At 37.9% G+C, this 20508-nt stretch overlaps 1 protein-coding gene across 1 annotated transcript in view; it reads right to left on the bottom strand.

The window, feature by feature from the left end:
* Window positions 1–19793, bottom strand: part of GC (GC vitamin D binding protein) — a 35760-nt gene extending 15967 nt beyond the window's left edge. Inside the window, exons 1-3 of the mRNA XM_059924058.1 lie at window positions 19712–19793; window positions 1678–1747; window positions 964–1096 (exon numbers count right to left, since the gene is read on the bottom strand). Of these exons, the coding sequence (XP_059780041.1) occupies window positions 964–1096; window positions 1678–1747; window positions 19712–19769 (261 nt within the window). The 5' untranslated portion in view covers window positions 19770–19793. The remainder of the gene's footprint in view (window positions 1–963; window positions 1097–1677; window positions 1748–19711) is intronic.
* Window positions 19794–20508: the final 715 nt, after the last annotated feature.

The raw sequence follows: 20508 nt of genomic DNA, 5'->3' as shown, positions 1-20508 counted from the left end.
GGAAAAAGGTGTTATCCAAAAAATATCAATGCTATCTCTGTTCTTATGATCTGTCTCTAACAATCTTGGATGGGTTATGACCAAACATTTTTGGTCAAGGGATGGGTTAGCAAATATATAAAATAAAATGGAAATAAACGTGTTCTGTTTTTTTGATTGTAGTTGGTAGTTGGCTTGTTTATTTTAAGATAGTGCAGAAGGTTGTGTTGAAATGACATGTTATTTGTGGAGTCGTTGTTGGTGGGAGAAAATGATAAAATTCTTAGAAAGTAGATAAGGGCCAGGTAAAGAAATTAATAGGTAAGAGTCATAGAATATATTCTAATCAGATCTTTGGAGCATTGTGTCTGTTGGGTAACTGCTGCAGTCTTGAGCAGGGAGACATTTGTCTGTAGAGGCCTTTATCAAGATGCAGCTAAATGTCATTTTTATTCATCCTGATGGACAGTATCAGTAAATTGCTAGAAACACCTGTAGTTTCACATTTTTCAGCTGTTGTCTATATTTTGAGAACTGTCATTTCAGCATTTTTTATTTCTGCATGTATACTCTAAGGTAGAAAATGCAGAACTGGGTGTGTATATATAGGGCATTTTTTGAACGCCCAAATAACTTGAAACCAACACTAAGTTTTTCCAGGGACGTTCATACCAGTCTTGGCATGATACAGGTATGGGTATTGGTAGGCTTCTAAGATACACAGACTATATTAGAATTATTTTGAGAGGTCCATGAATTAATAATATACACCCCAGTTTTCTCATTTGAACCTTGTAGGACTAATGGGCAGAATTGGTTCACTATACCAGAATAAATTTGGGCTCTAGGATAATAGACTTCATATCTCCCTCAAACTTGGAGTAGGTGGGTTGCTGTCTAAAATTTCCCCAAGATATGACGTAAAGGCCTGTCTTGACCCCCTTCTATGGGCCAGCATAGACATGGCCAACCACATAACCCTACCCTGTTGTCATAACAGTCAGGGTCGGCCCCCTCAGCACAGCAGGCTTCTGTCAAGGAGACAACTTCATTCACAAGATGACTGATCTGTTCAAAGGTGCCACTGGGAAATTTTCTGCTGTATAGGACCATTGACCTGAGGAGAAATAGAAGTCAATGTATGCAGAATTTTTTAAAGTTTTCACAATTGCACATATTTTAATATGAAATCTATTCAATTTTTTAGTGGAATATTGCACACATGTTCTTGACTAATGAAAATATGACATTGGCTTTAAAAATAAGTTTACCTAGAACAAAAACGCATCTTGTAACAGTAGAACTTGGGTTTGGGAGTTCCATCAAACCAGCCTCATGTTCTTTCCTCTCTCAAGCCTCCCCAAATGAACCTGTCCTTTACCTTGCTGCCTTTGAGTGCCAGCGTCCTAGCATGTACTATTTGCCTTTTAATTCACCTTAGAAAACTATGCTTACTTGTTTTCTCAACTCATTAGTATACTTGTAACAAATTCTTAGACCATATTAACAGTAGTTCAACTGGAATCTTTGGATGTCCTCCATTTGCCTGACATCTCTGCCCACTTTGACCCTGGGGCTCTATCCTCTTAATCTTAATGGAGATCAGTTCAGTCCCTGACGCAGAATTGAAGATACCTCACACTTAGCTTCATTCAAGGTCAGGTAACCAGGAGAGTGAGCCGAGTACCTCATACTTACAAAGATGTGAAGTCATCTTTTCCCAGGCTGGCGAGTTCCTTGCAGACTTTATCTTTCTCATAATCTCGACCTAGGAACCAGAAATATATATATATAAAAGTATCTTTTTCCTTTTAAGTGAATGTTGCATTAAATGTATATATACAAAGGGGGATCTTCCACATGATCCATCAATGGTGAAAGTACCATTTTTCTCAATACCTATATGCAATTTCACTTTTTGGTGCCTTTCTGTTTTATCACAATGGATCAAAATTTGATGGCATGCTATAAACTTTAATGAAAATTAAAGAAATAAATTAAGAAAAAGAATGAACTATAGAGGGCAGACAACAGAAGCAAGAAGAACTACAATTCTGCAGCCTGTGGAAGGAAAACCACATTCACAGAAAGATAGACAAAATGAAAAGGCAGAGGGCTATATACCAGATGAAGGAACAAGCTAAAACCCCAGAAAAACAACTAAATGAAGTGGAGATAGGCAACCTTCCAGAAAAAGAATTCAGAATAATAATAGTGAAGATGATCCAGGACCTTGGAAAAAGAATGGAGGCAAAGATCGAGAAGATGCAAGAAATGTTTAACAAAGACCTAGAAGAATTAAAGAACAAACACCTAGAAGAATTAGAACAAACAGATGAACAATACAATAACTGAAATGAAAAATACACTGGAAGGAATCAATAGCAGAATAACTGAGGCAGAAGAATGGATAAGTGACCTGGAAGATAAAATAGTGGAAATAACTACTGCAGAGCAGAATAAAGAAAAAAGAATGAAAAGAATTGAGGACAGTCTCAGAGACCTCTGGGACAACATTAAATGCACCAACATTCACATTATAGGGGTCCCAGAAGGAGAAGAGAGAGAGAAAGGACCCGAGAAAATATTTGAAGAGACTATAGTTGAAAACTTCCCTAACATGGGAAAATAGCCACCCAAGTCCCAGAAGTGCAGAGAGTCCCAGGCAGGATAAACCCAAGGAGAAACATGCCAAGACCCATAGTAATCAAATAAATAAAAATTATTGAAAGCAACAGGGAAAAATGACAAATAACATACAAGGGAACTCCCATAAGATTAACAGCTGATTTCTCAGCAGAAAATCTACAAGCCAGAAGGGAGTGGCATGATATGTTTAAAGTGATGAAAGGGAAGAATGTACAACCAAGCTTACTCTACCCAGCAAGGATCTCATTCAAATTCGACAGAGAAATCAAAAGTTTTACACACAAGCAAAAGCTAAGAGAATTCAATACCACCAAACCAGCACTACAACGAATGCTAAAGGAACTTCTCTAAGTGGGAAACACAAGAGAAGAAAAGGACCTACAAAAACAAACCCATAACAATTAAGAAAAGGGTAATAGGAACATACATTTTGATAATTACCTTAAATGTGAATGGATTAGATGCTCCAACAAAAAGACACAGGCTTGCTGAATGGATACAAAAACAAGACCCATGTATATGCTGTCTACAAGAGACCCACTTCAGACCTAGGGACACATACAGACTACAAGTGAGGGGATGGAAAAAGATATTCCATGCAAATGGAAATCAAAGCTGGAGTAGCAATACTCATATCAGATAAAATAGGCTTTAAAATAAAGACTATTACAAGAGACAAGGAAGGACACTACATAATGATCAAGGGATCAATCCAAGAAGAAGATATAAGAATTATAAATATATATGCACCTCAAGCACCTCAATACATATGGCAACTGCTAACGGCTATAAAAGGAAATTGACAGTAACACAGTAATAGTGGGGGACTTTAACACCTCACTTACCCCAAGGGACAGATCATCCAGACAGAAAATTGATAAGGAAACACAAGCTTTAAAAGACACAATAGACTGGATAGAGTTAATTGATATTTATAGGACATTCCATCCAAAAACAGCAGATTACAGTTCGCAAATGCACATGGAACATTCTCCAGGATAGATCACATCTTGGGTCACAAATCAAGCCTTGGTAAATTTAAGAAACTTGATATATCAAGCATCTTTTCTGACCACAATGCTGTGAGATTAGAAATCAACTACAGGGAAAAAAACGTAAAAAACACAAATACATGGAGGCTAAACAATACGTTACTAAATAACCAAGAGATCACTAAAGAAATCAAAGAGGAAATCAAAAAATACCTAGAGACAAATGACAATGACAACACAACAATCCAAAACCCTTGGGATGCAGCAAAAGCAGTTCTAAGAGGGAAGTTTATAGCTATACAAGCCTACCTCAAAAAACAAGAAAAATCTCAAATAAACCATCTAATGTTACACCTAAAGGAACTAGAGAAAAAAGAATAAACCAAACCCAAAATTAGCAGAAGGAAAGAAATCATAAAGATCAGAGCAGAAATAAATGAAATGGAAACAAAGAAAACAATAGCAAAGATCAATAAAACTAAAAGCTGATTCTTTGAAGATAAACAAAATTGATAAACCTTTAGCCAGGCTCATCAAGAAAAAGAGGGAGAAGACTCAAATCAATAAAATTAGTAATGAAAAGGGAGAAGTTACAATGGATACCGCAGAAATACAAAGCATCCTAAGAGACTGCTAAATGCAACTCTATGCCAATAAAATGGACAACCTGGAAGAAATGGACAAATTCTTAGAAAGGTATAACCTTCCAAGACTGAACCAGGAAGAAATAGAAAATATGAACAGACCAATCACAAGTAATGAAATTGAAACTGTGATTAAAAATCTTCCAACAAACAAAAGTCCAGGACCAGATGGCTTCACAGGTGAATTCTATCAAACATTTGGAGAAGAGCTAACACCCAATCCTTCTCAAACTCTTCCAAAATATAGCAGAGGGAGGAACACTCCCAAACTCATTCTACGAGGCCATCACCCTGATACTAAAACTGACAAAGATACTACTAAAAAAAACAATTACAGACCAATATCACTGATGAATATACATGCAAAAATCCTCAACAAAATACTAACAAACAGAATCCAACAACACATTAAAAGGATCATACACCATGATCAAGTGGGATTTATCCCAGGGATGCAAGGATTCTTCAGTATATGCAAATCAATCAATGTGATACACCATATTAACAAACTGAAGGATAAGAACCATACGATCATCTCAATAGATGCAAAAAAAGCTTTTGACAAAATTCAACACCCATTTATGATAAAAACTCTCCAGAAAGTGGGCATAGAAGGAACCTACCTCAACATAATAAAGGCCATATATGAGAAATCCACAGCAATCATCATTCTCAATTGTGAAAAACTGAAAATATTTCCTCTAAGATCAGGAACAAGACAAGGATGTCCACTCTCACCACTATTATTCAACATAGTTTTGGAAGTCCTAGCCACAGCAATCAGAGAAGAAAAACAAATAAAAGGAATACAAATTGGAAAAGAAGTAACACCGTCACTGTTTGCAGATGACATGATACTATACATAGAGAATCCTAAAGATGCCACCAGAAAACTACTAGAGCTAATCAATGAATTTGGTAAAGTTGTAGGATACAAAATTAATGCACAGAAATCTCTTGCATTCCTATACACTAACAATGAAAGATCAGAAAGAGAAATTAAGGAAAAAATCCCATTCACCATTGCAACAAAAAGAATAAAATACCTAGGAATAAACCTACCTAAGGAGACAAAAGACCTGTATGCAGAAAACTATAAGACACTGATGAAAGAAAGATGATACAAACAGATGGAGAGATAGATATACCATGTTCTTGGATTGGAAGAATCAACAGTTTGAAAATGACTGTACTGCCCAAAGCAATCTACAGATTCAATGCAATTCCTATCAAATTACCAGTGGCATTTTTTACAGAACTAGAACAAAAAAAATCTTAAAATTTGTATGGAGACACAAAAGACCCCGAATAGCCAAAGCAGTCTTGGGGGAAAAAAACGGAGCTGGAGGAATCAGACTCCCTAACTTCAGACTATACTACAAATCTACAGTAATCAAGACAATATAGTTCTGGCACAAAAACAGAAATATAGATCAGTGGAACAGGATAGAAAGCCCAGAGGTAAACCCACGCACCTGTGGTCAACTAATCTGTGACAAAGGAGGCAAGGATATACAATGGAGAAAAGACAGTCTCTTTAATAAGTGGTGCTGGGAAAACTAGACAGCTACATGTAAAAGAATGAAATTAGAACACTCCCTAACATCATACCCAAAAATAAACTCAAAATGGATTAGAGACCTAAATGTAAGATCAGACAATGTAAAACTCTTAGAGGGAAACATAGGAAGAACACTCTTTGACATAAATCACAGCAAGATCTTTTTTGATCCACCTCCTACAGTAATGAAAATAAGAACAAAAATAAACAAATGGGACCTAATGAAACTTAAAAGCTTTTGCACAGCAGAGGAAACCATAAACAAGGCGAGAAGACAACCCTCAGAATGGGAGAAAATATTTGCAAGCGAATCAATGGACAAAGGATTACGCTCCAAAATATATAAACAGCTTATGCAACTGAATATTAAAAAAACAACCTGATCCAAAAATGGGCAGAAGACCTAAATAGACATTTCTCCAAAGAAGACATACTGATGGCCAAGAAGCATATGAAAAGCTGCTCAACATCGCTAATTATTAGAGAAATGCAAATCAAAACTACAGTGAGGTATCACCTCATACCAGTTGGAATGGGCATCATCAGAAAATGTACAAACAACAAATGCTGGAGAGGGTGCGGAGAAAAGGGAACCCTCTTGCACTGTTGGTGGGAATGCAAATTGATACAGCTACTATGGAGAACAGTATGGAGGTTCCTTAAAAAACTAAAAATAGGATTACCATATGACCCAGCAATTCCACTAATGGGCATATACCCAGAGAAAACCATAATTCAAAAAGAGTCATGTACTGTGATGTTCATTGCAGCTCTATTTACAATAGCCAGGACATGGAAACAACCTAAGTGTCCATCGACAGATGAATGGATAAAGAAGATGTGGTACATATATACAATGGAATATTACTCAGCCATAAAAAGAAACGAAATTGAGTTATTTGTAGTGAGGTGGATGGACCTCGAGTCTGTCATACAGAGTGAAGTAAGACAGAAAGAGAAAAACAAATATCATATATTAATGCATATATGTGGAACCTAGAAAAATGGTACAAATGAACTGGTTTGCAGGGCAGAAATTGAGACACAGATGTAGAGAACAAATGTATGGACACCAAGGGGAGAAAGTGTAATAGGGGTGGTGGTGTGATGAATTGGGAGATTGGGATTGACATGTATACACTAATATTTATGAAATAGATAACTAATAAGAACCTGCTGTATAAAAAATAAATACAATTTAAAAATTTTAAAAAAAATGGTCCATATCAAAAAAAAATTAAAAATTAAAAAAAACAAAATGAAAACAAACTCAGATACAACTGGTGGTTCCTTGCTGATACTGGGGGGGATGGGTAAAATTGGTGAAAGGGATTAAGAGGTACAAGCCTTCGGTTATAAAATAAGTAAGCCATGAGGATGTAATATACAGCATAAGGAATATGGTCAATAATATTTCAGTAACTTTGGGGACAGACGATTACTGTGGTGATCATTTCATAATGTATGCAAATGTCAAATCACTATGTACTACACCTGAAACTAACATAATATTGTATGTCAACTATATTTCAATAAATTTAAAAAGAGAATGAACTAATACTGAAAGCAGGTAAGTCAAAATATATGTGCCAACTAGTGAGTCAGAACCTACTGATATAGCAATCATTCTTAGGTCCTATCTTTATAATAATGCTCAAATAAAGCTTTTTATCCCTCCTTCCTTTCTTTGCCTCAGTTTCACCTAAGGCCTCAAAAGAACCAAGAACAAAAAATAAATGGAGAATATGTCTACCTTCCAAAGTGAAGAGCTAGGCCCAGTAATGCGGGCCTTTAAATGGGGTGTGTGAGCACTGGTGTTGCCTCCCTTGCTTCATTACCCACCTCCAGACTCTCTAAGGGAAACCTAGGAATTCAGCTGAGGAAAAAGATGGAAAGTAGGCAAAGTAAGTTTTGGAGAAAGTTGTCAGTGTGGTGGGTTTGGGAGAGTGATGCGAGAGTGCATCTCCTTACTTCAAGCATAGTGAGAAGGGCTTCAAAGAAAACACTCAGACCTTGATAGCTGACCCTTGGAAGGTGGGGTGCAATGGACAGGTGTCTGATTCAGACTGGAGAAATCTACGAGGTTAGAAGGGCTGGTTAAGTGGCCTGAGGCAACAAAGGAGAGGGTTGTGAGTGGGAAGTTCTGCTGTGGCCTGTGTACCTGATACAGATCGAGCAGGAGAACAAACTGTCCTGGGATCATCCTATCTTTTTTTTTTAAGGTAGAGAGACATTTATCTAGAAGGCAGCAGGCTACCAAAAGTAGGACACCTCTGTGCAGATGCAGATAACTTGAAAATCAAAGGGAGGTCTTAAGGTGCCAGCTGGATGGGGAGATCGCCAGGGATGATGGGGAAAGAGATCTCCAAAGAACCCACGAAGAGAAAATATCAACTCTGAACATCTCCTGTAACCAGAGAAAACAACACTGTCTCACCAAGCTGCCCATTGAATGAGTGTTTGCTGCTGCTTACCTTTCCTACTAGCTTTTCTTTTTCCTGTGTTAACCCTGGAGGAACTAAAAGCAGCCTAGAGAGTAGCAGGAAGGAGAAGAGAACAGGCAGAGGAAAGTGTATGCCTCCCTTTGCCACTAAAGGCAACAGGACTGAAACACGCCTGATCTGGGGGAGTAGCTTCAATTTTAAATGAATTTACAAATTTTTGACTTTAACCAGACAGTCCCATGACTGTTAACAGGTGGTTATTTTGATGTTCAAAAGGACCAGAGGACCTTATTTGAGTGATCAGAAAAATCATAGAACCTACTCTTAAGTCCATTTGGGTGGTTGGGAAGAGCTAGTTTGCACAGGGGATGAGTTCTTTTTTTTTTTTTTTTAAATTAATTAATTAATTTATTTATTTTTGGCTGCGTTGGGTCTTCGTTTCTGTGCAAGGGCTTTCTCTAGTTGCGGCGAGTGGGGGCCACTCTTCATCGTGGTGCGTGGGCCTCTCACTATCGCGGCCTCTCTTGTTGTGGAGCACAGGCTCCAGACGCGCAGGCTCAGTAGTTGTGGCTCACGGGCCTAGTTGCTCCGCGGCATGTGGGATCTTCCCAGACCAGGGCTCGAGCCCGTGTCCCCTGCATTGGCAGGCAGATTCTTAACCACTACGCCACCAGGGAAGCCCACAGGGGATGAGTTCTTTATGGATGGTGAGACCTACTTGTTAACGCACCTGTTACATATACAATAGGTGGACACATGGAAGGCTGCCAGTGTTCTTCTTCCCTTATTCATCATTTATGCAAGGAAGTCTAGGAAATTTGCCAACATTTTGATGCTATATCTTTCCAAAAAAATGTAAAAAGTATAGAAATGGCCCAGTTCCTGTTCTAAATGGTTTTAACATTTAGTAACTTATCCTCCTGTATTTAAATATTGGGAAATCCATCTTGGATGATATGATGGCAGCTACTGGTATGCATTTTACCCCCTGAATGTCCTCGCCTCAGCTCCGTGGATGAATGAATATACATAAGGCAGGGTAGGAATTCTTTTTTTTTTTTTAAATTGGAGTATAGTTGATTTAAAATGTTGTGTTTCAGGTGTACAGCAAAGTGATTCTGTTATACATATATCCACTCTTTTTAAGATTCTTTTCCCACATAGGCCATTACAGAGTACTGAGTAGCTTCCTGTGCTATACAGTAGGTCTTTATTCGTCGTCTATTTTATATCATATGATATTGCTTATATGTAGAAATTCTTGTTTTATGGTTTGGAGTGGAGGTGGTAGTGGTTGGATACTGGCTGGGGAAGATTTTGTTTTTTTTTGTTTTTTGTTTTTCTTTTAAAAAGATTCTCGGGACTTCCCTCGTGGTGCAGTGGTTAAGAATCCACCTGCCAATGCAGGGGACATGGGTTCGAGCCCTGGTCTGGGAAGATCCCACATGCCGTGGAGCAACAAAGCTTGTGCGCCACAACTACTGAGCCTGCGCTCTAGAGTGCCCGTGAGCCACAACTGCTGAAGCCCGCGCACCTACAGCCCATACTCCGCAGCAAGAGAAGCCACCACAGTGAGAAACCCGCACACCGCAATGAAGAGTATCCCCTGCAACTAGAGAAAGTCTGCGCGCAGCAAAGAAGACCCAACACAGCCAAAAAAAAAAAATTAAAAAAATTAAAAATAAAAAGATTCTCTTTGGGATTTGTTAGAATTAATGTTAAAAATGCCTGATTTCAGTGAAAATTGCCTGTAGAGGAAGCTGCTGTACCCTATGTCTTTCAGGTGGACTGTTCAATGCATATAACTAAGGTGAGAAGTCAGAATTGAGGGACAAAGTCCTTCTTAAGAGGCATTTTGTAATAAGGGACCAACTCAAATACCATCAGAATCACAAAGGAAGTGGATAAACCTGCATGATCAAATCTCACATTATCTTGGAAACTAGGACAAGACAGTAGGATTGATAGTGGCTTTTTATACTCTATTGACTGAGAACCTTCATATCTAGTACATTTTCTGTAATTTATTGACTTGTTTACAAGGTTGGATATTGTCACAGTTTCAGAAGGTCAAAATAAGGCAGAAATTTTCTGTTAATCATTAATGGTATTCAGTGGGACTGAAGATTAGAGCACAGAGGGAAAAAGTTTAGGGTAGAGCTGTCTTCCTATAGTGAGAAGATGTAGTATTAGGATGTCAACGGAGTTTTATGCTGCTCCTGGGTAGAACTGGGGAAAATGGCTGGCAGTGGATTTTAGTTCAGTGTGCGAGAACTTTATAGCTGTGGCTAATTAGTAACTGAAATGATGAACAGCTTTTTGAAGTGAGTTTATTTTGTCCTTAAAATATTCAAATGGAGTTTAAATAACGGTATGTATTAAAGATTCCTGAATTTTAGTACACAGTCGTATCCTCATGATCTTTGAGATCACTTCTAAAAGCTTACAAAATCACCCATTTTAGAAACAGTAAGAAATTATACAGAATCTTTTTTGTCCCAAAGCTTATGGTTTCAAGACACAAAAAATACTCAAATAAGAACCCCTTTGTTCTTAATGCAAAGGAAATAACTTTGCTTAATAAACTCTCCCTATAAAACAGCAGAGGTCACTTTTGTTTTATTGTGACCATGCAAAATGAGAGCCTGCATTCAATGGGGGCACCTCTGAACATTTAAAAAACTATTTTGTTTCTAACTTTCCAGATTTCTCACTTCATTAAGAAAGTAGAGTTTCATTCAGTGTGTTGAGAACGTGAGTGCATGTGAATATAGTATAAGTGGAGATTACAGTTTATCTCCTGTTTAAATAGCTTTAATTAAATCAACTGAGATTGCACAGAAACACATTGGAATCCATGGGTGTTATGTACTGCTTTAGTTAGAATGCAATGACAGAAAACTGGGAAACTAGATCAACTACACAAGACTTAAAATGGTTTTGGAACCATTTTTGCTGGAATATTCAGTCTTGGGCAAAACAGAAGCAAGGGAAAAAGCCCAAATAGGCATTGAAGAAATTCAGAATTAAAATATGAGGGTAAAACTGCTCTTACAAAAGTAACCTGTAGAGGAAGCCGTTGCACCATGTATTTTTCAGGTGGATTACTTGAAATATTTCTGATTAAAAAAAAATCCATCTATTCATTTATTCAAAGAGAAGACCTGGAGCTGAACTGGTTAAGTAAGTATGTCAATCACTTTCTCATCTTCCAAACATAACGAATACTGAACTTGATTTGCCATGAGATTGATATAATCAATTCCCTATTCCATGGAGTACTGCTTAATGTTTTCACACCAGTTGAGCTCACTCTCATTTATGTAATTAAATCCTATATCAAATGAATTGTAAATGACATACTCTGTTCTTTAACGTGCCATGTGGTTATGAAGAGGGCAATCTGGACTTTGATACGGCGCTAGTAAATATTGGCATAATCCTAGTGACACTGGCGAAATCATTTTCACATTGTGACCCCTAAACACTCAATGTTTACAAATGTCGTTAACAGAATTGTTGCTTTTTGCAGTAGCATGTCCCTTTTCTGTCTGTATTGTGAAACACTCTGGTAAGTTGTGCCTAATTCTGGACTTTTGAAAACATTTGGTTTACTTTTGGGAAATCTTTACTGCTTCATGCATCTCTCCTCTCCCAACACAGCTGACAATACTCATTCATACATGCAACATACATGTCTTGAAGACTTACTCTGTGCCAGGCATTGGGTTCAGTATTGAATATACAATAAAGAGCAAAATAGACACATCCTTGCCCTTATGGAACTTTTAATCTAGTGGCGATAGACAATATGATACTCATTGTTATGGTACAAACTTTACTAAAAAGGGTATTTTGAATGCTTTAACTATTGTTATAATCATTCTCTGAAACCAGTTTGGTCCTCTAGAAAAGCTGTTTGTATACCAGGAGCAATGGTTGGACCCTATATAACGCTAAGTTGAATAAAGACGCTTATATAGGATGCTAGGAACTGTCTTACGTTGCTATTCTCCTATTCTGGAGAATCATGGGCTTTCAGAACTGTTGGGCATTTATATTTTTGAAATTTTATTCCTTTGACTTTTTTTAAAAATAAATAAATAAATTTATTTATTTATTTTTGGCTGCATTGGGTCTTCGTTGCTGCATGCAGGCTTTCTCTAGTTGCGGCGAGCGGGGGCTTCTCTTCGTTGCAGCGCATGGGCTTCTCATTGCGGTGGCTTCTCTTGTTGCGGAGCACGGGCTCTAGGCGCGCGGGCTTCAGTAGTTGTGGCACGCGGGCTTCAGTAGTTGTGGCTTGCGGGCTCTAGAGCGCAGGCTCAGTAGTTGTGGCTCACAGGCTTAGTTGCTCCGTGGCATGTGGGATCTTCCCGGACCAGGGACCGAACCCGTATCCCCTTCACTGGCAGGCGGATTCTTAACCATTGTGCCACCAGGGAAGCCCCCTCCTTTGACATTTTTATTTCCATTCTGCACTGACAGACTCATCTATGTCAGAAAAGGTCGGTGTATTAGTGCGTTTTTTTTTTTAACTTAAGGAATATGGTTTGTAGTATTCGTTCAAACTAGGTGGGCTAGATATTCAGAGTAGTGGTTTTAGTTGAGAAATTAAATATTGTTGGGCTGGTTTAGGAAGTTGCCCTGATTATTGGAACTAAAGAAAACTACTGATATGTCATTAAAAACATTGTCAATGAAGAAGTGGTATTCAAATTAGTACTTTTATTTCATTTTTCAGGCTTTTTGGGTCTCATTTCCATTGACATTTTAAATCACTATTATATAAAGCATTGATCTGGTTTCATACTGATGTTTGCAAGCAGGGGTGCAGTTTTGAGCTTAAGTCAATGGAAAGTAAACCTAGAGTTCTGCATGACATCTATAGATTAATAATCTAGAGGAAATTAACTGTACCTCTTAGGATGCCATCAGTGGAACATTTCAGATGTTGAAAATTCAAAACCAGTAGAAGATATATGGGCAATGGGTCAGTTGCTCCGATATTAAAATTGCCATAGAGGATGGCCTCATAGACTCACTCAAATTTGATGCCTTTGGTTTCAACACGGGTGGTAGCCCATATAGATGCTACACTCACCAAAGTCCCAGAGGAGACATTCTTCCTCCACACATCTCATTCCACCTCGCTTTTCCTTCACAAGTTGAGCACCTTGTCATCAACAAATGCTTTTGCAGAGGTGAAGATAAGGGAGCAAGTTTCCCTCTTCCACCTTTGGCATAAGTGAGGGTGGTGTCTTTGGTATCCTGAATTGGAAACTTAGAATGCATTACAGGGCTTAGTTTTTAAAACAATATAAGAATACATAACATGATAAAGCACATACAAGAAACTTGAAAGCCACCAATACTTAAGGAACTGAGGTCTGATAGTAGAGATAAGAATAAGAATACAACACCAACAGCAGCAGTAGTGATCATTGCCATGGAAGAGATTGAAACACAGCATATGAACCCATGGAATGGAAGAGAGCTTTTAGAAAACCTCATGAAAGGAACTATTACTTGAAGTGGACCACGAATGATGGGCAGGATTTTAACAGGAATAAGTGAATTGGGAGAGGAATTTTGAGTGGAGAGAAGAACATGAAGAAATATCTGAAGTTAGAAAATCACCAGTCATATCTGGAGAATGAGTAATCCAATAAAACTGAAGCAGGGGAATTAAATACTAGAAAACTTGATCACCAAAGTTTTACTTATTTTTTAAGGTAATGGGGTATCTATTGAAATACATTCGTGGAGAGGAATGACCAACTCAGAGCTGTACTCAAGGAAGAGTAATCTTGGGATCTAAGTGAAAATAGTACCTTGTTATTAAGACTGTTCTGTGAAATATGTTAGTCTATGTAAAAATGCCTAGCACATCTCCTGCCTAACGTGGTAAAAACACAGTGAATGTTAGCAACTCTTCTTATAGTAAAATCCAGTGATGATACCTATTATTAGATACATTATATGCCCTTGTGATAAAGATCCCATGTGACTTGCTGAAGTCCTTCTCTCAGATGGTAGGCTAAATTACTTTCTGGTCAGAAGGAAATGGAAGAGAAGATAAAAATAGAAAACTCCCAGGAAGCACGGAAATGAGTTAACATGTACCCCAGTTATCTCCTGGCCAGTTCTCCCTGGATCTGGCCAATGAGACTATAGTCTATCAACAGTGAGATGATTTCACTCAATGATCCTTTCCTTGGGGAAGTCCCAGCCTGTCACAGAACCCAGAAACCTACAGTATTAGGTTTCTATTGCTACTGTAACACATTACCACAAATTCAGTGGCTTAAACTTACTGCTTTACATTTCTACTGGGTAGACTGACACAGGTCTCACTGGGCTAAAATCAAGGTGTCAGCAGGATTGTGTTCTTTCTGGATGCTCTAGGGGAGAATCCATTTCCTTGCCTACTCCAACTTCTAGAGGTGGCCTAGGATTCTAGGCTCAAGGCCTGCTTCCTCCATCTTCAAAGCTGGCAACTTTGTGTCTCTTTGTGCCTTTTCTCTTTAGTGACATCATCCTCTGACTGATTCTCTTTTGCTCCCTTTTTGTGATTACATTGGCCTCACTCAAATAATCCAGCATTGTTTTTCTACTTTAAGGTCTGCTGACTAACAACCTTTATTCTGTCTGAAACCTTAATTCCCCTTTGTGATGTGAGCTAACCTCTTAGCAGGTTCCAGGCATTAGGATGTCAACATTTTTGGAGGACGCTCATTCTGCCTAACATACACATTACTATTTAAGCCTGAGGTTGTACCCACTATCGGATGACTCCAGAGACCAGAATTGGGGTGGGTTTGTATCAGACAGTCTGATAGCTAGAATCCCACCAGTCAGCTCTACATGTTCACCCCTAGCATTTCATCTACCTCCCAACAGTGATCCTAATTTATATGTATTTCATTTTTGAACTCCACTTACCATGTTATGTCAGGTTTTGCATTGTATTTTAATATGAATTGACTGGGGAAGGGATGTGAGGTAGGGATTTGGTTAGGGAAGCCATTACAGTAGCTGGGTGAAGGTTAATAAGGGCCTGCACAAGGACAGTATAAGAAAGTGGAAATGTAGTAGACAAAAGAGCCAGTGTTCCCAGGCTTTGAGAACTAGATCTATGCAGGGGGTAAAGGAGACAGACAAAAGGGAACACTGAGAAGGTTTGGTATAAGGCTGACATATTTTAGGGCTGAAATTTATAGAATATAGAAATGATTGAATACTGATAACAAAAATGAATAAAATAAAATCCAACAGTGCTCTACAGGATTGAACATAAACGATTTAGAGGTGATAGTGACAGGAAAACAGGAAGTTAGAAGACAGAGCTGGTTTCATGGAATAGGGATGAACTGGGATTTGGATCAGTTGTGGATGACTGTGGTGGACAGAATGAATTTCACTTACTTCCACCTAAATTGGTGTCAATGATTGGTTCTCTCTTACACTTATTCTAAGATTAGTGAAAGTATTTCAGGTATGTGTCTCATGAGAGGCAGCAAAGCAGTGATTTTGAGTGATTGTCTTTGTAAACCCAGTGAATTGATGTAAAATTCTGATCCTGACACTAGCTCAGTTACTTTGGATAAGTTACTTAACCCCTCTTTTCCTCAGTTTTCCCCATTTATAAAATGGGGATAATAGTACTGAGCTCATCATGGTGTTAAAAGGATGAAATAAATCTATCTGAAAGATTTTAAACATGTTAACATATTGCAAATAAACTATTAGCTATTTTATTCAATGGATAAAATCTAGTGCCAGTGCTTCACAGTGGATACTATATATAAAACTTATAATGAAAATAACAAAAGACTTAAAGTTTACTCCTTTCAGGATATCTATTATGAGTCCTAGTTGATATTTAATTTTTCTTAAATACTCAAAACTACCTTATGAGGTAGGTACTCTAATAACCTTAGTTTTGTGATTTTACACACAAAAAACTACTACACATACTATATGGCAAGTAGTGTTCTAAAACTGAGAATTCCAGCAAAGAACAAAAAGTCCTTGATTTCATGGAGCTTACATTCTACATCTTACTTTCATTACAATAAACAAATGAACAGCTGGTAATAAGGTGATGAGTGCTAAAAATAAAAGCAAAATAAAACAAAACATAAACAGGGTAAGGGAATAGAGAAAAATGGAGTAGTAGGTGCTGTTTGAGGTAGATTGGTCAGGGAAGTCTTCTCTATATGTGAACATGGAGCAGACAGAGGGGATCCATGTTCTCAGAGAAGGGAGGAGCTAAGGTAAATCCCTGGGGTGCAGAATTCAGAGAGTGGGAGCTAGTGTGGAGGCCAGTGTGGCTGAAACAGACTGAACTGGGGGAAAATAGAGAGGAGGGTAGCAGTGGGCAGAATAAAGAAGTTAAGTGACCATAGATACTAGGGGGAGGGTAATCAGTTCCTTTTAAGGATTTTTTCATCTTCTCTCTGTATAGGTCAACCTTGTGGCCTTTTAAAGTATGCTTACTCATCCCCATACCCCATATGTGATGGTGAATTCATACTGGCATTGTACCTCATAGCAATGAAGCATAATTTTGCTATTAGGTTAACATTGCTTTTGATGATGGAGTTAGCCTACCTCTTTGACTTCAGCTCTTCCTCCTTTCCCTTCTCAGCTAAGCCTCTTTAATGCTTTTACTCTGGGTGCTTTGTGAACTTGGATCAGGCCATATTTGTTCCTAGCTCAGGACATTTGCACCGGAGTTCCTTCAGCTTGAAACATACTTCTAGATATTTGCATGGCTGTCTTCTTTTCATCATGTAGATCTCAAATCCTATGTTGCCTCCTCAGTCACCATTATGCTTATTTTACAGAGAGCATATACAGACATATCTGGGAAAGTATCAATAGAATATCTTCTTATTCTAAATTACTTCTCTTTAGCATTCTGTACAGCTATGTTCCTGAATCAAACTGAGGACAATTTTGGTTTTCACATGGCTCCTGATGAAGGGGTGGGCAACTTGTAGAAAAGAGAAACAGTGATTCAGTGGTGGTTTGGGATGAACCACATCGTCTTAGGGCTGTTTCGACATGTAAGTGGGAGAAGGAGAAATACAGCTTCCCCCCCACCTCAAGGGGAATTTACTTTCTTCTTGCTATTTGATACCATGTTTAATAAAATTATGCTGAGAATGAAATGCTTAAAGCAAAAGGAAAATGTTCTTGCCAATAGCTCTTATAAACAGCAGTGCTTTGCTTCCTGTAGCATTATGTCTTTGGTAATTGCGTAGCAGTGTCAGTAGGCTTCTTGTTTCTTGGGAAGAGGAAAAGATATGATTTAGATTAGTGCTTCATCCATTTCAGTTTTGAGTAAAGAAGCCAAGTGGAGGCAATTGGCAAGCATAACTTTCTTGCCTCTCACAGGGTAGCTAAAGTGGATATTATAATATCATTTAGATTTGGCATATTTGGTAAGCCCTTCTCTCTCAAGATGTACCCAAGGGCTTGTGAACTGAGTCCCCAGTGCCATTTGATAGAAGAGGATGAGCCTGACTGGAGCTGACGTTCATATTGTATCCACTTTAGAACTGAGGTTTTCCAAAGACTGCTTCCATGGGATATAGGCATTTTAGAAAAGAGCCTATGTGTTTGGGAAACTTTATTGTTTTGAATAAAGTTAAATTATCTTGTTTTGATTTCTCAGGACTCTTAGGACAACAAGAGCATTGATTACGAACCAACCAAGAAAGACTGATGTCTGGCTTATTTCTTAAATATGTTTGGCCATAGAAACATCTTTCCAAAATGAGTCTTGAAGGAATTACACCTTGGAAAAGAGGTTCTAGACAAATGCTGTGGGTGGTTGGTCAGCTCTGTAGAACTAGGCAGAGAACTGCAACCCAAACCAATCCTCCAGCATCCAAAGTTCCTCTCAACTCCTTCAATCTGTACACTTCCTGCCAGGAGTGAGCAGGTAAACTAGCTTCCAGGTAAAACACTGACTTGGTATTTGGGTTATGCTCAGGTATTACAGAACAGAGGACTGATGGGTCAGGACTACTGTCCCCAAATATTGGACAGTTATTATGTAGGTAATTATATTTTATGTCTCAGGAGTCATGATCTGACCTATGGCACATAGGTAATCGAGTTCATTGTGAAGTTCAGACCTTCAAGGGAGCTTACTTGAAGTTTTTAGCATCCGTTTCATCAGAGGCTGAGAGAATGCTAAAGGATGTTGAAATAGAGGTTGCAGAATACTGTTATTCTCCAAAGCACTGTAATTCTTTGACGTGAAGCCAATGTACATTTACTGAGTCAGTAGTTCAAAATGGCACATTATGGCATCCACGTATAATCCCAGGACGTAACCATTACTGAACTTTCTGTGTTTTGAAAATCCAGATCTGAACCTACTTCAGGAGGACTTTTCAGGTTCAGATCTGCCTCAGGGAAACCATGGGTGAAGGAGTAAGCTTTCAGGGTTCCTTGGGACCTGGGCTATTCAGAGGTCTCATAAGGGACATGAATAAGACAAAATTTAAAATAATTTGAATGACAAAAATGAGGTTTTTTAAAAAAAATGAATGTAAAAAGAATAAGAAAGTCAGGAGTAAGGTTATTCTTGTCATAGTTAATAACTGTTGATTCCTGGGATACACGCATTTTATTCCACTGGTTAAATGTTATTAATATGAATATTAATGTGTGACTTGGGTAAAGCAGTTAACTGGCAACACTACAAGAAAATTTTAATTTTTTGAAGCCGGATGAATGCAGATTCCTTTTATAAGCATTAAAGAATCAGCCAGAAAGTAAATTGGAACTGATTATGATTATGAATTTCGCAGCTTGGGAACTTATAAAGTTGTATATTGCTCAAAGACGAAGACACCATGTGATGAATGAACGTAATGAAAAATATAGCTCAGAGACCTTGATAGTCATATTTCTTAGCTAATGAATTCTTTTATGTGAGATATTTTAGAAACTATAATGCGTTTTCAAATATTACATATAGAGGATTCCTTGAAGATCGAAGATATCTGTTGACTTCATCATTGATATGGTATATTGTACTCTCAATGGCAATGAATATTTGAAGTCTGAAAAACAAAGCTCAGTGATGGATCACAACCTCCATTTGAGTTCTCCTTTAACAAATAAAAAAATTCTAATTTTGAACCATTTTTTTAGATCTTGGTTATCAAGAAAACAGGGAAAGATAAGTGACAAATTATATAGTTTTTCTTTCATGAGATTCTTATCGTGATTTCTTGGCTATTCTAATTGAACACGCTATGTGACATTTGAGCTCAGATTAACCCCCCTTTGATTCCTCCCTCTCTCCCCAACATATTCACTGATTCTTCTGTTTTTCACCTTGTGTATAATTTTCAAAATGGTAACAAAATTAGACTAGTTGAGAGTTCTTGTAAATGGTCACAGCACTGGAAGTCTTACCTCTCTCTAGAGCATGCACAAATGCTACAGCAAGCAGGAAAACCAGGATCCTCTTCATTTTTCTGCCGGCAAGTCCTGTAGCACCCCCGTCTCCTGTATGTTACCCAGTTAAAAAAAAAAATGGCATCCAAAAGTAACCAATTCCCTTTTACTAATAAGACTCCTGACTGTGAGCTAATCAATTATTAATCTCTACATGGAAGGAAGGGCAGTCATCCTTGGGCCACAAGAGATAAAATATCATCAATCAAGGCAAATAGACAACCTGGGGAAAAAGTAGTGGAAAATCTAGGAGATTTTAATCATTAACTTTGTCAAACTGCAAAAGAGTCAGGGTATATATAGATTTTTCCCCCCACTTCGGCTTTTTGCTAAAGCTTATCTAATGTATTTATGGGCACATTTTCCCTCCCTCTTTCTGTGTTGTCTTTGGACATTCCTTACCCTTCTCATGCGTATAAATGGAAACTTGGAGGTGTCTCTTTGTTTAAACCTACTACAAGTAAAGATTATCTTAAAATATCGCAGACTAGGTGTTTAATAAGGGCAAAAAAAGTGAGAACCCAATTTATCACAATTGCTCAAATCCATAATTTTAATGCTATATATTTTATTGAAGATGATAGGGATAGTACTTTATATTTATGTGCTATATTACACAAATATATTTCTAAAGCACTGACATACATATTAGAAATAACCCTTGAAATCACAAAAGTTAGTGGCAAATCTTGGACTCCACATAGCTAATTTAAAGTTCTTTTTACTAGTACTATACAACTAGTATATTTTAGGAT

Source organism: Balaenoptera ricei, chromosome 5, assembly GCF_028023285.1.
Source record: "Balaenoptera ricei isolate mBalRic1 chromosome 5, mBalRic1.hap2, whole genome shotgun sequence".
NCBI lineage: Eukaryota > Metazoa > Chordata > Mammalia > Artiodactyla > Balaenopteridae > Balaenoptera > Balaenoptera ricei.
The sequence above is the reverse complement of the archived record's forward strand: the minus strand, read 5'-3'. Positions and strand labels throughout refer to the sequence as shown.